The sequence below is a fragment of the Haemaphysalis longicornis genome, unplaced genomic scaffold, assembly GCF_048455015.1.
Source record: "Haemaphysalis longicornis isolate Haplotype H1 unplaced genomic scaffold, Haemaphysalis longicornis Haplotype H1 scaffold_1, whole genome shotgun sequence".
Lineage (NCBI taxonomy): Eukaryota > Metazoa > Arthropoda > Arachnida > Ixodida > Ixodidae > Haemaphysalis > Haemaphysalis longicornis.
This window is the reverse complement of record NW_027526203.1, coordinates 452,268,769-452,286,731: the sequence shown is the minus strand read 5'-3', so window position 1 is coordinate 452,286,731 and position 17,963 is coordinate 452,268,769. Positions and strand designations below refer to the sequence as shown.

Sequence of the window (17,963 nt, the reverse complement as noted above, 5' to 3'; positions counted from 1 at the left end):
GGTTAGAAAATTTCGGGGGCGGTTCTTACACCGATCACATCTACCCCCGCCCCCGCCCCCCCCCCCCCCCCCCTCCCTGCAACCTCGGCCTTGCTTTTCCCGTGCCCCCCGACTAACTAATGCTGACTGTGTCATAATGTCAAACAATTTGCACCAACATTCTTATTCAATGCCAGCCTGTTATGTCTAACTTTTATTCTTGTTCACGTAATATTGCCGAACAATTCGCTCGTGCAGCCAAGAGTCACCAAGCCTTTTGCGTGTCTGGCTTTTACACATCGTTTTCATGTCTTGCAAAAAAAAAAAAAAAGTTAGAACATGGGCTACGCGGGGAAATTAAACGTACGAGTCATGCAGTGAAGCCACCTTTTCGCATTTCCAGCGAGGTTTAGCAAACAGACGAAATGAATGGGGTGGGAGGCTTCCGGGAGAGCGTCGGGGAAGGCTTCGCGGACCCTCGAAATGCCCTCGCGATGAGCCAAATATACCAATCGAGATGAGCCAAATATACCAATCGGAACGAAACAGATAAAACTGTCGCGTAGCGTGCACGCCCCCCCCCCCTTCACCTACAATTCCCAACATGTACGCGCATAAACCGGCCACTGCTTATGTGCACGTGCTTAAACGTGTAAGGAACCGGCAAATAACAGTTGTGAAAGAGGGCTCGACGGTGGCGAAAAGGAACGCCGGAGCGGCGCCGAGTAAAGTGGTTTCACCGGAATGAGAGAGCTGTGGTAGGGTGGTATGTGACATATACTGCTTCGCAATAATAAATAAATAAATAAATAAATAAATAAATAAATAAATAAATAAATAAACTGCAATTGGAGAGGAATAGTGCAGGTACTAGTACTAGCCGAATCATAAACATCGACGACGAAGACATACGGGAATCACGGGCTTCACTAGCGACGTACGCGAGCGACTCTGAACCTGCTCCCTCTTGGATCACGATCGTCAAAGCCTCTCGTCAGCTATCTTGCTAGGATTTTATGGGCACTAGCTCACAGCGGCATCCCCGGCAAGCAGATCGCCAACCTCGTGGCTCGAGATTTGACCCGCTGATCCAACGCTGATGAAGCCGAGCCCGAGAGCATGCACCCTGTAGTCAGGAAATTACCAGGAAATTACGCAGGAAATACCAGGAAATTACGCAGCACTATAGGCTCTCTCGCAGAGCGTATTCCTCCCCGCAAAAATCGCTACCAGTTAACCAGGAAAGGTTGTTCCGCGCCCTGCAGGTTAGCACCTTACCACACCTAACCAGACTTAACCGCTTTGACCGGATGCAATTCTCTCCCCTTTGCCTCTTCTGTAGAGAGACTGGGACTATCAGAAACATAGTTGGCAGCTGCGACTAATGTACCCTAGATCAACCCTTCCCCCTCCCCCCCCCCCCCCCCCCCAACCTCCACCTTTCCATAAAGCTTTAGGAGAGAGCCTTGGCCAGCTCCGGCCTCGAAAATCAGCTGCGCTTGATCGAAGGGGCTGTCGACGCGACCCGAGCTCAAGGCATCCTGGAATGAGGACGCCAGTCTGCAGATACGCCCTGCATGTGCGCCCTCTTCCGGCCAACATGACACGAAACAACCACAGTGGCCGAAGCCTCGCACGGGCAGGATCCTTGGCTCGCCACTATGGTCATAAATACGGAGTCTTCTACGTACACGCCTCCGTCCCGCTTCAAGGGGGTTGGTACACGGAAACTGAAAGCGCAAAATAGACACGGACAAAGAAAGGGGACAACAGGACGAGCGCTATCCTGTTGTCCCCTTCTTTGTCCGTGTCTATTTTGCGCTTTCAGTTTCCATTATGCATCACCAACAGGCCCAAACCATGACCCTGTTGGTACACGGCCGCGGTCGTCCATCAAAACACCGCAATGAACGGACTCACCTTCCGTCCAAACAACATTACACACGCGGAGGAGATTGCCATCGCGAGCCAATGCATGTCAGGACTCGCGGGTCATTACCACGGACTCAAGGGGTGCCTCCCGCAATATTGAACAGGGGTACATTCCGTACTTTGCTTAATGAATTCTGCAAAAAAAGTAACTACCTGGGTGCCCGCGCGAAACGAACGATCATATGGGCTCCGGCTCACACGGGCCTTGAGGGTAACGAGGTGGTCAACGCCACTGCTCACTCGCTCTCTCTCCGGGCATCATCCTCATCCCCTACCGATCCGGCCCAAGAACCCAATCCCGCTTACACCTTTAAGGAGGTCACACAAGTTTATCAATCCGGCCGTTCAGTCTATCGCAAGCCCTGTAGGGGCCTCACGAAAAGAGAGGAGCACATCCTCCTTCGCTTTTATTCCAAAACTCTCTTGTGCCCGGCAATCTTAAAACACTTCGAACCCGCTCGCACTGTGAGGAAAATTCCTCTGTCATTTTCCACATGGTGTGGGCGTGCCAAAAAACCCCTAACCTATTCCCTCTACCCCACCCTTCCCAGGAGAACTGGGAGGCAGCCCTGCTCGGCTGCTATAAACTGACGGCCTAACGGGCCCTGGTCAGGCGGGCCCGGGCTGCGGCCGACGCCAACGGGCACCCTTGAGGAGGAGCCCACCTAGTGTTTGTACGGGACCACCCATTAAGGACCGCCCCCACCCTCCCTATAAAACCTTCTGTAAATAAATGTTTTTCAGTCAGTCAGGACGTAAGTCAGTCTCTGAAGCTTTTCCTTGAATTAATTAACGTTACTCCTCTCTCTCTCTTTGAGGAATACATCCCCTTTGAACTGGTGGAGGTTGCTGCGGTCCTTACCTCTCCACGCTGGAACTCCGCTCTGCTTGAGGACGCTCACCATGGCTCCTCCGGGAGCCTGCGCCTACTTCGACGCTGTTACGAATCGGCCCACCACCGTACTTTCCCGCATCACTCCTCGGCTGTGCGGCGAAACCACTATGTGCGCCTTCCAAAACAAGACCCACCGTGTCGGCGACTCATGTTTTCATGCCTGGACAAGCCTGGGTCTCCGTTTCAAAACTTCGGCGGCTGCCGGCGAGGCTCGTCTCAACGCTCTTCAAGGACACAGAGGCCCCGCGATCGCAGCGAAGTCCTCCTCTCTCCCCTCTCTCGGACTCAAGGTGCGCCGATGCTATCAACTGCTCACGAACACTGGAAAGAACGTTGTGTGTGTCTGTGACGTTCGTAGCGTGTTGCCGCTTGTTGCCATTTTGACCGTTACCGCTTTTGGGTATAAACAGAGCTGCCCAAGCGCTGTAACCCATTCCTGTTTGAGCAGTGAATCCATGCTGTCACTCTGCTCGAGTCCTGTACTGTTACCTCGCCCGTCGGGGCATTGTTCTTTGGCTTCGGCTCATCTCTCGCTATGAAGTAAACAGTTACGTTAGCCTACGGCTTCTAGACTTCTTCACGGCTGCAACAGCGGCTGGCCGCTCGCTCTACACCACGCTACCACACGTATGACGGAGGCTACGGAGCTCGGATCGGGTGCCCCCACTCGGTCGCAACAACGCCCATCATCTGCTCCGGTTCGCTTCGTCAGCGGGATCGACATTTCTTCGGTGGCACAGATGAGCACGACGTGGAAGACTTGGCTTGCCTCATACGATCCTTGCCCAAGAGTAAGCACCCACAACAACTGCAATGACAAACTGAAACGCAACAACGTGGCATTTTACCTGCCCTGTGTTGAAGAGCTTTGGTACCGCAACCACGAAAACGACCGCCAGACGTCGTAGGTATTCAAATCGATATTTTTGGAAGTTTTCGGCCGTCCTGCAGTGCGAAAACTTCTCGCGGAGCAGCGTTTGCGAGAACGGGCAAAGCAGCCAGGTGAGAACTTATAGGCACATCCTCAAAGGCATTGCTGATGACGCATTTTAAATGCTGCTGGCGAATAATCCGCAAACGGTCACCGATGTCATCAGCCTGTGCCAGAGCTATGACGAGCTCAGAAAACAGTGAGCTCTGACACGGCCCAAATGAGTCTTTGTCGACTGTACCCAGATGAATCTTTGTCGACCATGACTCCTGGTGGCGACGACAACACTTCTTCTATGCGTATCCAGTGGTTCATCCGGTAAGACGTTGCTCGCCAGCTTTCCTTGGTCACCTACACACCAATGTGTGACGCCATACTTCGGTTATATAGAAGTGCAACACAGCTGCATGTGGCTGATGCTATTCCAAGCTCTCGCCAACATACTCCTGTGGCCGCTTCGCTGGTCGGTGTCGGCATCGCGCAACCAACACTAGCGGCTGTTCCGCTTACCTTCGTGAACTCGGCGCGACGGTTCCTGCAATGTACCATATTTTCCAAGTGACCACGTTAAGTGCCAGATACCGCTTGACTGCACATGAGAATTCGTACGATAAAAATTCTTCAACGTTTTCCTTGAGTTGCTTCAGTGCTTGATGCCAGGTTTTTAGTGACACTCCACTTAAGGTGTGGGTAGTGCCAAAGATTTCTCTATGGGTAACTAGTCGGATACCATATACATTGTTTACTTGTTGGACCTAGGCTTAAAGCTTTGCTTTTCGAGCAGTTCAGCTTTGCTCCAGCTACCTCCGAATACTGCTAAAAGCTGTTGAGAATATGGACAATGCTGTCTTCATCTTATAGGTACAATGTGGCATCGTCTACATGCGCTGTTACTTTGACTGGCTTCCTGGTAGATGTAGGCCTACGATGTTCATGTTTAGTTTAACATTTCTCATGAAATGTTCTATTGCCATGACAAAGAGTATTGAGGAAAGCGGACACCTTAGCCAAACACCTCTTGTTAGCCTTAGGCTGGTTACGATTTGCTTGCTGATGATTAAGTCGCTCTTTATATCCTCATAAAGGACTGCCAGGGCAGCAATGTATGTACTGTTGCGGGTATCCAAAGGCCGCTAACGCCGCAAATATGTAGTTGGGCTCTCCTCTGTCAAACGTTTGTGTTTGGTGTAGGGAAACAATCCAATGCTTGGCCTGTCTGTTTTTTGCGTACTCTATTATATCTCGGTTCAACATGTTCAGGGTTTTCTCTGTCTCTGTTCATTTCAGAACGTGCTTGACACGACGCTATCACTTCGGGTTGCATGAGTTGTATACGCGTCTTGTTAGTACCGAAGCAAGAAGTTTAAGTCCACCCTTAGCAAAGTGATGGGGCGCCAATTCGTGGGTTCGTTCCATTCCCTGGCATTTTTCGATATGATTCTACCTCAAAAAATACGTATTGTAGTCCGATATTATACGATCAGTGGGTAAAATATTTGCAAGTGCGGGGTTCCAACAAAACGCGCATGTGTCTTATACACAATGTGCAAAGATAAAGAGTTATTTTGCGTCAAAACGCAACAAAAAAACGCCAGGTATATTTTGGGGAGTACAGTTTTAGCGGATATAGAACTGTCTAGGTCAAAAATATTTTGTATAATATTGCCACAAAGCCAAAGACGACGGAGTTGTCTTAAAGGAAGAAGGAAGTTTATTGGAGCAAACTTGTGCTCCCCTAACAACTCAAAGAATACACAGGCGGCGAAGCAGCAGTAAACGAAGTTACGTGCGCAGGCGAGTGTCGGCGAATCGTATGCCGCGGCGTCTGCTCTGCAGCATTTATCTTTCGGCGCAGGTGTTTCTCGAACCGTTGAATTACATCGAGAACACTGTAGATCAAATAAGACTATTATAAGCTAATGACGTGAGGGCGAAACAATCTCCCTATCAAATGAGATAACCGTTCCGCATAAGAAAGAATGCACCCCGCGCTTCACTTGGGAGTAAGATAACACAACCCGGCGGAGCCGGGCGGTAAAAACAAAACATAACCAAACCCAATGCATTATTCGCTGCATTACCCCCCCCCCCCGCCCCCTCAAAGTGTGCATCGACCCGATGCTAAAATAAAACGACAGCCCTAACAAACAAACAAGAGAAGTCCGTCATCTTGTGTAGTAAACCTTTGGTGAACCACGTGGACGACTTCGGGCCGCGTCCGTCGTCGTGATGTTCTGGAATCACCATCGGGGATCACTTTGTATGTAAGTTGCCCAACACGTTGTAGAGTCCGGTAGGGTCCGAAATACCGTCGCAGAAACTTCTTACTGAGTTCGCGTCATCGGATGGTAGTCCTAACCAACACACGATCCCCGGGATGGTACTCGGCGTCTCGGCGTCGGAGCTTGTAGCGTCCGGCCTCCACCAGCTGCTGGTCGGTTGTACGAACTCGAGCGAGCGGGCGTGCCTCCTCCGTACGCTGAAGGTATCCTTTGACGTCGGCGTTGAGGTCGTCGTCTTCTACGTGCGGAAGCATGGCGTCAAGCATCGTAGTCGGCCGTCTTCCGTCGACAAGCTCGAACGGTGTCGTCTGCGTAGTTTCCTGGATAGACGTATTGTACGCAAACGTGACATACGGAAGGACTTCGTCTCAATTCTTATGTTCAACGTCGACGTACATAGACAGCAGATCGTCTTGTTCAGACGTTCCGTTAGTCCGCTCGTTTGAGGGTGGTAAGCTGTCGTTCTTCGGAGATCCGTGTTGCTGTAGCGTGAGATTCGTTGCATGAGCTCCGCAGTGAAGGCCGTTCCGCGGTCCGTGATTAGGACTTCAGGGGCTCCATGTCGCACCACAACTTGGTTTATGAAGAGCTTCGCGACTTCTTGTGCAGTCCCCCTCGGAGGAGCCGCAGTCTCTGCGTAGCACATCATGTAGTCTGTCGCTACGACAATCCACTTGTTCTCAGATCATGACGTATACGGAACGGGCCCAGAAGGTCCATTCCAATCTGTCGGAACGGCCTCAATGGAACAGCGATCGGCTGCAGAAGTCAGGCGGGTCTCGTCGGCGGCGTGTTTCGTCGCTGACAGTCATGGCAGCTCCGGACGTAGTGGGACATATCGGTTGTAAGCCGGGGCCAGTAGTACTTTGCCTTGATTCTTCCAATAGAGCGTGCTGTGCCGAGATGTCCGGTAGGCGGGTCGTCGTGGCACTCTTCCAAAATTTCGTCACGAAAGCCCGCGGGGATGACAAGTAGATAATTCTTTCTTGTTCCGGGTAGAATTTTTTCTTCACGGGGACGGCGTTTTTGAGGCTGAATTCTAGTAAGTTGCGTTTGAAGGCCCTAGATACAGCGACGTTGCGTCCTTCGAAGTATTCGATCATGGCGCGTATCTCGGGGTAGGAACGCTGCTGAGAGGCTAGGTCGCTCTCCGTCACGACTTTGAAGAACGCGCTGTCCTCGTCGGAGTCTTGTGGTGGTGGGTCGACGGGGCACGGGACTGGAAGTCGGCGTCGGAGTGTTCCGGATTTAGAGACGGTCGTAACGTCGAACTCTTGCAGGCAAAAGCTCCACCGCCCAAGACGGCCACACCGGTCCTTGAAATTGGCGAGCCAACAGAGCGCATTGTGGTCCGTCACAACCTTAAACGGTCTATCATGCACGTATGCGAGAAATTTCGAAATGGGCCATATAACAGCGAGCCACTCTTTCTCACAGGCTAAGTAGTTTTTTTTCTCTCTTCCTTCGACAGACCACGACTGGTATAGGCGTAGTTTTTCGGAACCGCTTTTCTTTTGGACGAGGATGGCACCCAAGCCTATATCACTGGCGTTCCCCGCCGCGGTGGCTCTGTGGCTAAGGCGTTGTGCTGCTGAACACGAGGTCGCGGGTTCGTTTCTTGGCCGCGGCGGCGCCACTTTTCTGATGGAGGCGAAAAGCAAAAATGCCCGTGTGTACGAGATTTCGGCGCACGTTAAAGATCAGCAGGTTGTCAAAATTAATCCGGAGCCCTCCAATACGGCGCGCCTCATCGCCTGCGTTGCGTAGGTGCGATAAACCCTACAACCAATCAAATCCCATAACACTGGCGCCCGTGTGCATTTCCGTTTCGGCATTTTCTTTGAAGTGAGCAAGCACGGGTGGGCTTTGCAGGCTTTGTTGCAGCTCGCAGAATGCTTCCTCTTCGGCGTTTTCCTAGATGAAAGGGGTGCTATCTTTCGTCAAGTACGTGAGTGGTTCTGCAATGCGTGCGAAGTTTGCGACGAAGCGCCGGTAGTATACGCGCGCACAGTCCGAGAAATCTTCGCACGCCCTTCTTGTTATTTCGGCCTTGGGAAGTTCGCTATGGCTGAAGTTTTCGCCGGGTCAGGCAGGACTCCCGCGGCGTTGACGACATGGCCCAAAAACTTGAGTTCCGCGTACTCGAAGCGGCACTTTTCAGGCATTAGTTTAACCCCGACGTACGAATATGGCCTCGAGTACAGACTCAACTTCACAAATCCGGGCGAATACCACAACGTCGTCGAGGTATAGGCAGGTGTGCCACTTAAGGCCAGCTAGCACAGTATCCATGACTCTGAAACATTGCTGGTGCCGTGCACAGCCCAAACGGCATGACCATGAACTCGAATAGGCCGTCCGGGGTTCTTCTCTCGGCCTCTCTCGTCCGCTTCAATTTACCAGTAGCCTGTCTTCAGATCCATCGATGAGAAGTACCTCGCGTGCCAGAGGTTATCAAGGGCGTTGTCGATTCGTGGCAGGGGGTACACGACCTTTTTGGTGATTTTGTTGAGTCGACGGTAGTCAATTCAGAACCTTAATGTGCCGTCTGTTTTCTTCACGAGCACGACCGGCGCCTACCAGGGGTTTTTCGATGGCTGTATACTGTCATCGCTCAGCAGGACTTGGACTTGTCTCCGGATGGCTTCCCGCTCGTGTGAAGACACGCGGTACAGTTACTGTCGGGTAGGTGGAGCTCCATATTCGGTTATAATTCGGTGCTTCCCTAGAGGTGGCCGACGTAATTTTGAGTTCGACGAAAAACACTCGCTCGGTGTAGCGACGCAGCAAAGCCAATAATTTGTTCCGTTTTTCTTGCTGTAGCACCCGGTTTACGTTGTTGCGGATCTGGTAGCGTGACCGGTGACGGCGTTCGTTGATCCGGAGTTGGGGCAAACATTGGGGCCGAGTAGGGCGAAGGAAGAAACTTTATGTACAGATATTTACATGGAGTTTGACTGAGTCAACAGGGTGCCTGAGCTCCTGCGCGCACGAGATTAAATAACCAGGTTGGGTCCGCCCCCTTTCACTTTTTTTCTCGGCTGAAGTCAGGACGCACCAATCCGTGGCACTGAAACTGACGTCCACACAGTCACAAAGAGAAGGCACTTTTCCTCTCGCACAGGTCACTCGGTTGGCTTCGGTGGTGCAACCTTCCTTGAACAGCGATGTCTCGGACCCACAACAAAGCGGCCCCACGATGCTCGGCTCGCAGACACCATAGTAAGTGTGTTGCGACGGTAATTGGAACACTTTAAAATGTTTTCCTGAGCGAACCGCCGCTCTGTTCGCGCTCAAACTTCACACGAAGGTCGCATTTTGTGGTCTATTTTGTTTGACACCGGGAACAACGACGGTACTTACCTGTTTATCCTGAAAGTAAATAAAAACGATTTTCGCCTATGGGAAAATGGCGCTGATTTGGACGTGCGAGCCCGAAAACCGGGTTTTCTGATCGTCTGCTAGCTCATTTCTAGGTGAATTTTCTGATCGTCTGTTGCACCATTTGGCTCCGTACGTGAATCCCAAACGTGCGTTTCACTATGCACGTGGTTCCGTCGTTCCAACATCAACTTGCGCTGGCTCGCACGTCCAAATCAGCCGCCATTTTCCCATAGGCGAAAATCGTTTTTATTTATTTTCAGAATAGACAGGTAAGCACCATTGTTGTTCCAGGTATCAAACAAAATAGACCAGAAAATGCGACCTTCGTGGGAAGTTTGAGCGCGAACAGAGCGGCGGTTCGCTCAGGAAAATTTTTTAAAGTGTTCCAGTCATCGGCGCAACACCCTGTATATTGGCGTTGGCGGTGAAATGTTTGAGTGGCGCCCCCTGGCTCTGACGTCGGCTTAGGGACTTGCGCCGCTGTCGTCTGCTACACTCCGTTCGTGAGGGGCAGCAGTGTCTGTGCTAGAAATCGCTCACTTTGATGTTTAGCGCATTGAAAAGCGCATTTCTAGTAGTTCAGTTTTTTTGCCAGCTTCCGACACATGTGGATAATTTCAAGCTGTATACACCCCCCCCCCCCCCCCCCAAGTTTGCAACACAAGAGGAGAGAGAGAACAATTTACTTTGTTGTAGAGCATCGGTCAGAAGATCGTGTGTAACTCGTCCTTTCTAGCTTATTCACGAGGTTCAACGCTCAAAGTTTCTCGATAAGTATTCAAAATGCGTAGGCTTCCCTGCAGTATTTTTTAGATGCGCTTATGGAGACTAAACATTCTAATGCTACGTACCAAGCAGCGGGTCCTTACACGCGCATCGCACACTGGTAAATAAAGCGGCTGTCTTCTATTTATTTCGTTGTCGTTGACTTGTATCAGATGAGTTTTTTCTTTTGTTTTGTTTTTGTTCTGTGCCCAACGCATTCATTTTTCTGCGCCGCCACAAATGTCTTATTAGTAGGCCTGGGGTTGTTTGGGAGGCTCACAAAGATCGTGTGGATATTTTCTTCTGGCTACATTCCCTTCTTCAGAAATTGGCTTTCGTTATGGCTGCGCGCAAGAAAGTACATATCCGCAGTGTGCGTTGTTTATTCACATGCAAATGCAATTAGAAGATCTGTGCTACGCCACCACGATCGCGCCCCAGACAACGTTGTCCAGAGTGCTTGAAGGTGGCTTTTGTGTCCCGAATTTCTATCGTAACCATCCTTATCATAACGAACTGATTATCAACCCGAACATTTATGAAATGATTATGATGTTTAAGGCACGGTATACTCGATAACAAACGCAATAAATAGTATACGTGCATATATTACAAGAAACGAAACCGATGAATATTTCTAAGCAGCTGAAATTGGAATTGAAAAAAAAATTACTTTTACTCTCATGTCCTGGATTGAGGACCCGGCCCACTAATCAGATCGATTTTACTGTTAAATCAAGTTTCTGCCTCCTCCCCGCCTCCTGCTCCTTTTCAGTGCAGTTTTCCTATAACGCATATCTGAATATTGGGAAGATATGGCTGTCGTAAATGTACCGAAATATCCCTCCATATGCGAAAAAACATAGTGTTACTGTATCTTTACCGTAGACGTGACTCGTTTTGCTCAACCTACAATTTTGGCAACACTTTTATGCCATGACAACGTAAAGTGATGTGATGGAATACTTTCGAGTGTTCGGTAAGGTTGCAAGCACTGTTTTACCTAATACATACGATTACCGGGAATGGTAATGTCTTTTGCCAAAGCCTAGAGCCCCGAAGGCCTGGAACTTGTTTTGGTGTTGCATTTTCACTGTTGTGTGTTATTAGACTCTGCCTGTTCCCTTTGTTCGAAAGATTGCTGAATACAGAAGGTGGCGCCTAGCTCCGACTCTTCGCGCTACGCACAGGAGCCGCATCGCAGGAATGGGACGACGTCGGCAATGTTGTTTCTTCCGGAGCGGTATCAAAAAACTATACTTTAAATCACACCTTATGCTAGTGTACGAGATTTTAAGTCTAATATTATGATAAAAAAGTTACGCACACGCAAAATCTGGTGCGGACAAGCATAGACGTCAATCGAGCGCACATAAAGAGCAGGGAGAGCGAGCTCGACTGAAGCAGACGACAAATGCGAGAATCCCTAAGCCGACGTCACGGAGGTGCACTTCGCAGCGCCGCCCGTGGTCGCGCTCACCCAACACGGCTCACTGCGGTGAGCGCGACCACGGGCGGCGCTGCGAAGCGCGCCTCCGTGACGTCGGCTACGTCGGCTTAGGTAAGGTGGCTAGAATTAGCTTAGGGATTCGCATTTGTCGTGTGCTTCACTGGGGCTCGCTCTCCCCGCTGTTTCTTTTCGCTCGGTTGACGTCTGATGCTTGTCCGCACCAGATTTTGCGTGTGCGCAACTTTTTATGATGATGAAACACTTAACATCTCATACACTAGCTCAAGGCGTTATTTAAAGCATAGTTTTTGATACCACTCCGGAAGAAACATTTCCGGCGTCGCCCAGTTTTTCCGAAGCCGGCCCTGTGCGAAGAGTCGGTGTAAGCGTCAGCTTCTGTGTTCAGCAATCTTTAGAACAAAGGGAGCAGCCGGCTGCTAATAACCGGCAACAGCGAAAATGCAAGACCAAACCAAATACCAGGTCTTCGGGGCTGTCGGCTTTGGCAGAAGGCATAACGATTGCCGGTAATCATATGTAAGGTAAAACACTTTTTCACCTTTGCCGAACGATCGAAGGTATTGTATCACATCACTTTACGTTGTCATGGCATGTAAGTATGCCGGCATGCACTATGGGCTGCAAGAACTGTAGGTAGAGTTCGTGTGTGTATAGGCGCGTGCTGGTTTTATACCAGGCTTCTAACGAGTATGGATGCTTATTGAGCAAACGAGTAACGTCTACGGTAAAGATACAGTAACACTATGTTTGTTCGGACCTGGAGGGAAATTCCGTACATTTTCCACAGCTATATTTTCCCAATATACAGATATGCGTTATAGGAGAGAGAGAAAAACACTTTATTGGTGAGACACCGGATTCAGGTTGGGGGGGAGGTGACCTTAGCCCAAATGGCCGAAGCGACCTGTAGTGCCCGTTGCGACAGGTTCCGTTGATCCACGAGGTAAGAGCGTAAGAGCTCCCCAAGGCCTGCTCCCAGTGGGTGGTGGTGGGGAAGGGGGGGTAGGGGTCTGCGGGGCACTCGCAGGAAAACTGCACTGAAGAGGAGGAGTAGAGGAGAAAAAACTTCATTTAACACAAAAATCGAGCTGATTAGTGGGCCGGGTCCTCAGTCCAGGACAAGAAAGTAAGAGTAATTTTCTTCGATTCATACACCGCCATCCCGAGTAGACCCGGATTTGTTCTTTACGCTTGGAAGGGGTGGAAAACAATAAAGAGCTGCTTGGAAATATTTATCGGTTTCGATTCATGTAATATATGCACGAATACTATTGTTCGTTGGCGAGTATATCACACCTTCAACACCGTAATCATGTCATAATTGTTCGGGCTGAGAGTCAGATCGTTAAAGATCGATGGTTACTACAGAAATTAGCACAAAAGCCGCCTTCGTGTACTCTGGACAACGTACGTTGTCTGGGTTGTCGTGTACTCTGGACAACGTACGTTACATCTCACCGCCAGTAACCCCAGTAACCTTGGTAGTGGGATCGCCTAGACAAGAATTAAAAAAAATTAACTGTGGAAACAAATAAAAAAGGTCTAACGCATTAATTTTAAAAAAATTCTCATGGCATAGCGGTGTTTATCTAAAGTAATTTTATCTTGCATAAACTGCAGAAATGAAAATAAGTTTGGCGCATGGCTAAGCCGGTATGCAGGCAAGCCAGTCCGCACGGGAACAGCCAACGAAGGCGGGAATGGCTTCTGCAGAGGACCTGTTCGTTGAAGGCGGTCGTAATGAAATTACTGCCAGAGTTTTAATCCTTGGCGGCGGTGTTGCTGGACTGACAGCGGCGAATCGCCTTTATGAACACGGCTTTAGAAATGTCACGATCTTGGAAGCCAGGGACAGGCCAGGTGGTCGAACGTATTCGAAAGCCTTCGGTGAGCCCATCCTTGTGATCCTTTTGATTAGAACCTTATCTATAGCTCCTGGTAATTACTGGAAGAACTAGAAAGGAACTGGAACGCCCCTTCAAATACCTGGTGTGCCCGGGCCCCTGCTGGGACCACTGTCTTACGTGAAATAGTTCCCTCCTTGGGCCCTATTTACTGCTCAACTTTGGTGTCCTTTTGGACACGCCCCTCTAGGGGTGCGTAGTTCGTTGTCTTGCAATTGGCGAAGCATGTTAATCCCAGAAAGTAGTGAGTGTTAAGTGACAATAGTAAGCTATCCTTTTATAACTTGTTCAGTGCCCTTGTTCTGAACTACGCTACATTTATTTTTATGCATATTCCTTGAAAAAATTAATATAAAAAATCTTATTCTACGGAGTTGCAGGAGCTACTGAAAACTTAGTTTTGAACTTGACTTTTGCTTGTACTAGACGTATACGGTAATTTGGGGAGACTCTTGTTTGTTTTACTCGGTTGTTCCACTGATACCTTCCTTATTCTGAATGCGTGCTGATTCGCACGTCTCTGTTTTGTTTTTGCGAAGGTGATAGTTACATCGAGTGCGGGGCCCAGTGGATTCACGGACAAGATGGGAATGCAGTTTTTCAAATTGCCAACGAGAACGGGTTGGTCGATCACAATGGCCCGCACTACCTGGAACAGTTCTACAACTGGCCTCAGCTGAATGAGGAGCAAAGTGGCGTGGCCACGGAAGTTAGCTCCCTTATTCTAGAGGCAGTCGACAAGTGCATGAAAATGACAGCGAGTGGAGGCCGAGACTGCAACGTGCCAAGCGCTTTCCAGAAGTCGGTTGGCCACTTTCTACGCCACAGCATCCTCGACTACATAGACAAGAACGGTTTCAGCGAGGACAAGGTGAAACTAATTGAAGCCTGCTATGACTGGGCCATGAGGTTTCAGCAAGAAATTCAAGGGTGCAGCTGCCTGACAGATGTCTCTGCGCTGTTTTTTGGACAGTACCGCGAGTGTGACGGAAATATCGTGACTGAGCTGAAGTATGGGTATGGAAAGTTTGTGGATCTTATCTTGCAAGGCGTTCCTTCTGAGTGGCTGCAGTATAACAAGTGTGTGACCAGTGTGACGACGTCGTTGGCAGGTCTCTCCAACATTTATCCCGCTGTGAAAAGTTCGCAGAGCCACCTGAAGACGTCCTTTGCACCAGTTCCTCTTGGCAGCAACAAGCCTGTGATCACTGTGGCCTGCGAAGACGGCAGTGCATATAAAGCCGACCACGTGATCGTCACCCTGCCACTTGGATGTCTCAAGGCAAATGCCTCGCGCATGTTTGAGCCCTCGCTTCCGGAGAAGAAGCTGTTGGCCATCCGTTCACTGGGCTTTGGCACAGTGAACAAGGTGTTTCTCAAGTACGACGTGCCTTTCTGGAAACCTAGTGATGTCTTTCAAGTCCTGTGGCTTGACGGTTTCAACCACTGTGGGAACAAGGTGGTGGCAGATGTGAGCATGCCTTTTCTTTCATTTAATAGTATTTCTTTCCGGTAGGGCCACTGCACAGGGCCACTGTGCAGAGCCACATACCATAGTCTGTGTAGGATTCTTGGATGGTGTGAGTTATTGTGTTGATGTTAGGTGTAATTTAAGAGGCCATTTTATCACTGTCGAGGCTAGTTATAACAAAGCTAGTAAGATTTCTAAAAATGGTCTCAATTTTTTTTGTTTAAAACTGGGCTTTAAAGTTGTCATAGATAGTTGGCCTATTTAATTCAGAGTTTTACACTACTATATACTAGAGGGAAATCTGGCGCCACTGTCTAGGGGAGCCGCGCTTCAGCGAGCGTTCCATCATGTGCTGGGCTGGCACGTTGTTTCACTTGTCTTTGGCATGGCTCATGAACAGGCTGAAAAGTTGCCTCTGGCTGCAAAAAAGCAACAATATTACTGCACAAGGTTTATAAAATTTGTTTTGTTATTATACAATTGAACCTCCTAAAAGATTTCCTTGTCATTGATTATTTAGAAGCTTCATGCACAATGAACGAGAGAAAAGTGTTACCCTTTTTTGTTGATTTCGGCTTCGAGACAAAAAAAGCAGCCATATGCCTAGCTAAGTCAAGTAGGTGAGGAACGTCGCTAGCGGCAATGGCGCCACCCACGGCAGCCCGCGACTGCAGCGACAGATTTCCCTCTAGTATATATTAGTATGAAACTCTATGATTTAATTAGCTGTTGCAGCAGATTGTGCCCATACAAAATGTTGTAACTTGCTGCAAATGCCTTTCATGCTATGAGAAATTCTGAATCGTGACTGCAAAACGTCTTGGCTGTATGTTTCTTCTGTGACTATGAGAAAAAAAAAGTATTGGCCTGAGGTGTTGGCTCATTTGGGCTCGGATCTTGTAAGGATTGTATTTGATAGTCATGTTTGTCCAACACCACATTTTACGTGAGTGCTTGTTTGATGTACGGGCTGTCAGAAATGTAAAATCGATCTGCACTTAGCTTCGATGCCCCACTAACAGTGGTGTTCAATGGGAAGATAGCGTAAGCTATCACATTTCGGGGGCTTAGCGCTGGATAGATCTGCTGTTATGACTTGGTCTGTTTAACGTGTATGCCGGCCCTACGACCACCTACTCAAGGCAGTAATGATCAGTGGTTCATGGTGAAATTTTTTGCCAGCAAAGCAGGCAAGTGTTGTTTTCAAGTGTAGCATTGAGTACTGAGACAGATTCGAAAACGCGCAAAAAAAAAAAATTATGCAAAATATGTACTACTGTATTGTCGTCATTTCATCGTGCATTCGTTTAAAGCAGTATTTTAGAGCTAAAGCTCTTCTACGCCGTGTCTTGCAAGGTTGTTCATCATGTCGTAATGACCTTGACACGTGTGACATCATGTCATGTGGTCTGCTGTTCAGCGGCGTGTGACATCATGTCATGTGGTCTGCTGGTCAGCGAGCGCAGCTGTCACAGCTGCGCTTGCTCCAAGCCTCGCCATTGCAGCACCACGTGACTAGGCAAGGGTTCAACGGCTGCTTCACTTGGGCCTGATGGCTCAGTTTCTGTGCATGCACTTTAGTGTAAGTGGCTCGCTGAATCCAGTCATCCAATTGATATGGCTTGACAGCAGGCGGCAAAAAAGGAGGGGTGTGTGCTGCTTTCGCATGATATTCCAAGGTTGGCACAGCCGAAACGTTTTTTTTTTTTTTTCTCAATTCCCGCTAATGTCTGGCTTACTCTGAATGCATGCCCATTTGCATTTGCCTATTTTATTTTTTAGAAGTTTTAGTTGCATGTAAAGGGTATCTGAGCTTCTCATCACACCGAAGTCTGGAATGTGTTGGTAATTTCCAGTGTTTTTCAGCCAATTTTTGTGAATTTTTAACGAGGAAAGTTCATCTCGAAGTACCAATTTTCTCGCACCATTATCTCTGCAAGTGTGTGGGGCTATATTTAGCAGATTGTTGGCATTACCTGTACAACATGGCTGTAAGCAAATAAATTCAATGTTAGCCAAGAACTCATGAAAATCAATATTTCAGAGACTGAGATAGCACAAAAATTCTGTATGACTCCACTGCAGTAGTTTCTGTGGCAGCTGCACATGATGTTTGCGCCTCTGCCACCGATTACGCAGTGACTAAGGCTCTTAACTTCCTTTTAGCGGCCGTGCTTTAGATGAGCTTGGCTAAACAGCACAATGTAGCCACAAATAGGCTTTCCACAAACTCATTTCCGTGTCCCTTAAATTCAATTCCTAGCAGATTTGTGGCCAAGATAAAAGTGCTGCTTTTCACATTTCCAATGGTGAGAAGTCAGTTGATTTTGTGGGCCTGTACGAATATATGTTTCGCACCCAGCTTTGAGTGACTGAAAAGCAAAGCTGCATGGCAACTTAGGTTAGCTTTACAGGCACTGTGTGGTGAGTAGTGGTCGCGTGGTTTCCAGAAGTGGGCGATTTCTCAGGCGTGTGTCTTATATAGGCAAGAACAGTTATATTCAGGGCAAGCTAAAGCCAACTAATTTCTTTTTGTGGGTGTGTTTGTGTGTCTATGTGTTGCAGTTGTGTGCAACAACTATTTTGCATCCTTGAAGTTTCGTAGCATGATCAAAGTAAGTTTTTGTTGGTGAAAAGTATGCCACCAATTTAATTCCTTTCACAGGACATGTCTGCGTGGGTTACACACGGCCAGCTCAACAATTCATGGTTCAGATACATCGGAAGATTCAATGCTGTGCGCAATCAACCAAACCTGCTGTGTGCGTGGATAACTGGAGAAGGAGCCAAGTACATGGAAACACTGAGTGATGATGATGTGCGTGTTGGTTGCCACAATGTGCTTATCGAGGTTCTCGGAAACAGGAATCTGCCCCTGCCGTCTGGGCTGGAGCGGTATGTGGCGTGCAGTATTTAAATAATTTTTCTACAGACGGTGTGATGTTACCA

General features: G+C 48.8%; 1 protein-coding gene across 5 annotated transcripts in view; it reads left to right on the top strand.

Moving 5' to 3' along the window:
- Positions 1–13,286: 13,286 nt before the first annotated feature.
- Positions 13,287–17,963, top strand: part of LOC144156045 (uncharacterized) — a 54,382-nt gene continuing 49,705 nt past the window's right edge. For 4 of the 5 annotated variants that reach the window (XM_077687823.1, XM_077687825.1, XM_077687822.1 and 1 more), the window contains exons 1-3: positions 13,287–13,526; positions 14,083–15,014; positions 17,680–17,909. In XM_077687823.1, coding sequence (XP_077543949.1) covers positions 13,295–13,526; positions 14,083–15,014; positions 17,680–17,909 — 1,394 coding nt within the window. In that variant the 5' untranslated portion in view covers positions 13,287–13,294. The remainder of the gene's footprint in view (positions 13,527–14,082; positions 15,015–17,679; positions 17,910–17,963) is intronic. The other variant, XM_077687824.1, reaches the window with a different exon arrangement.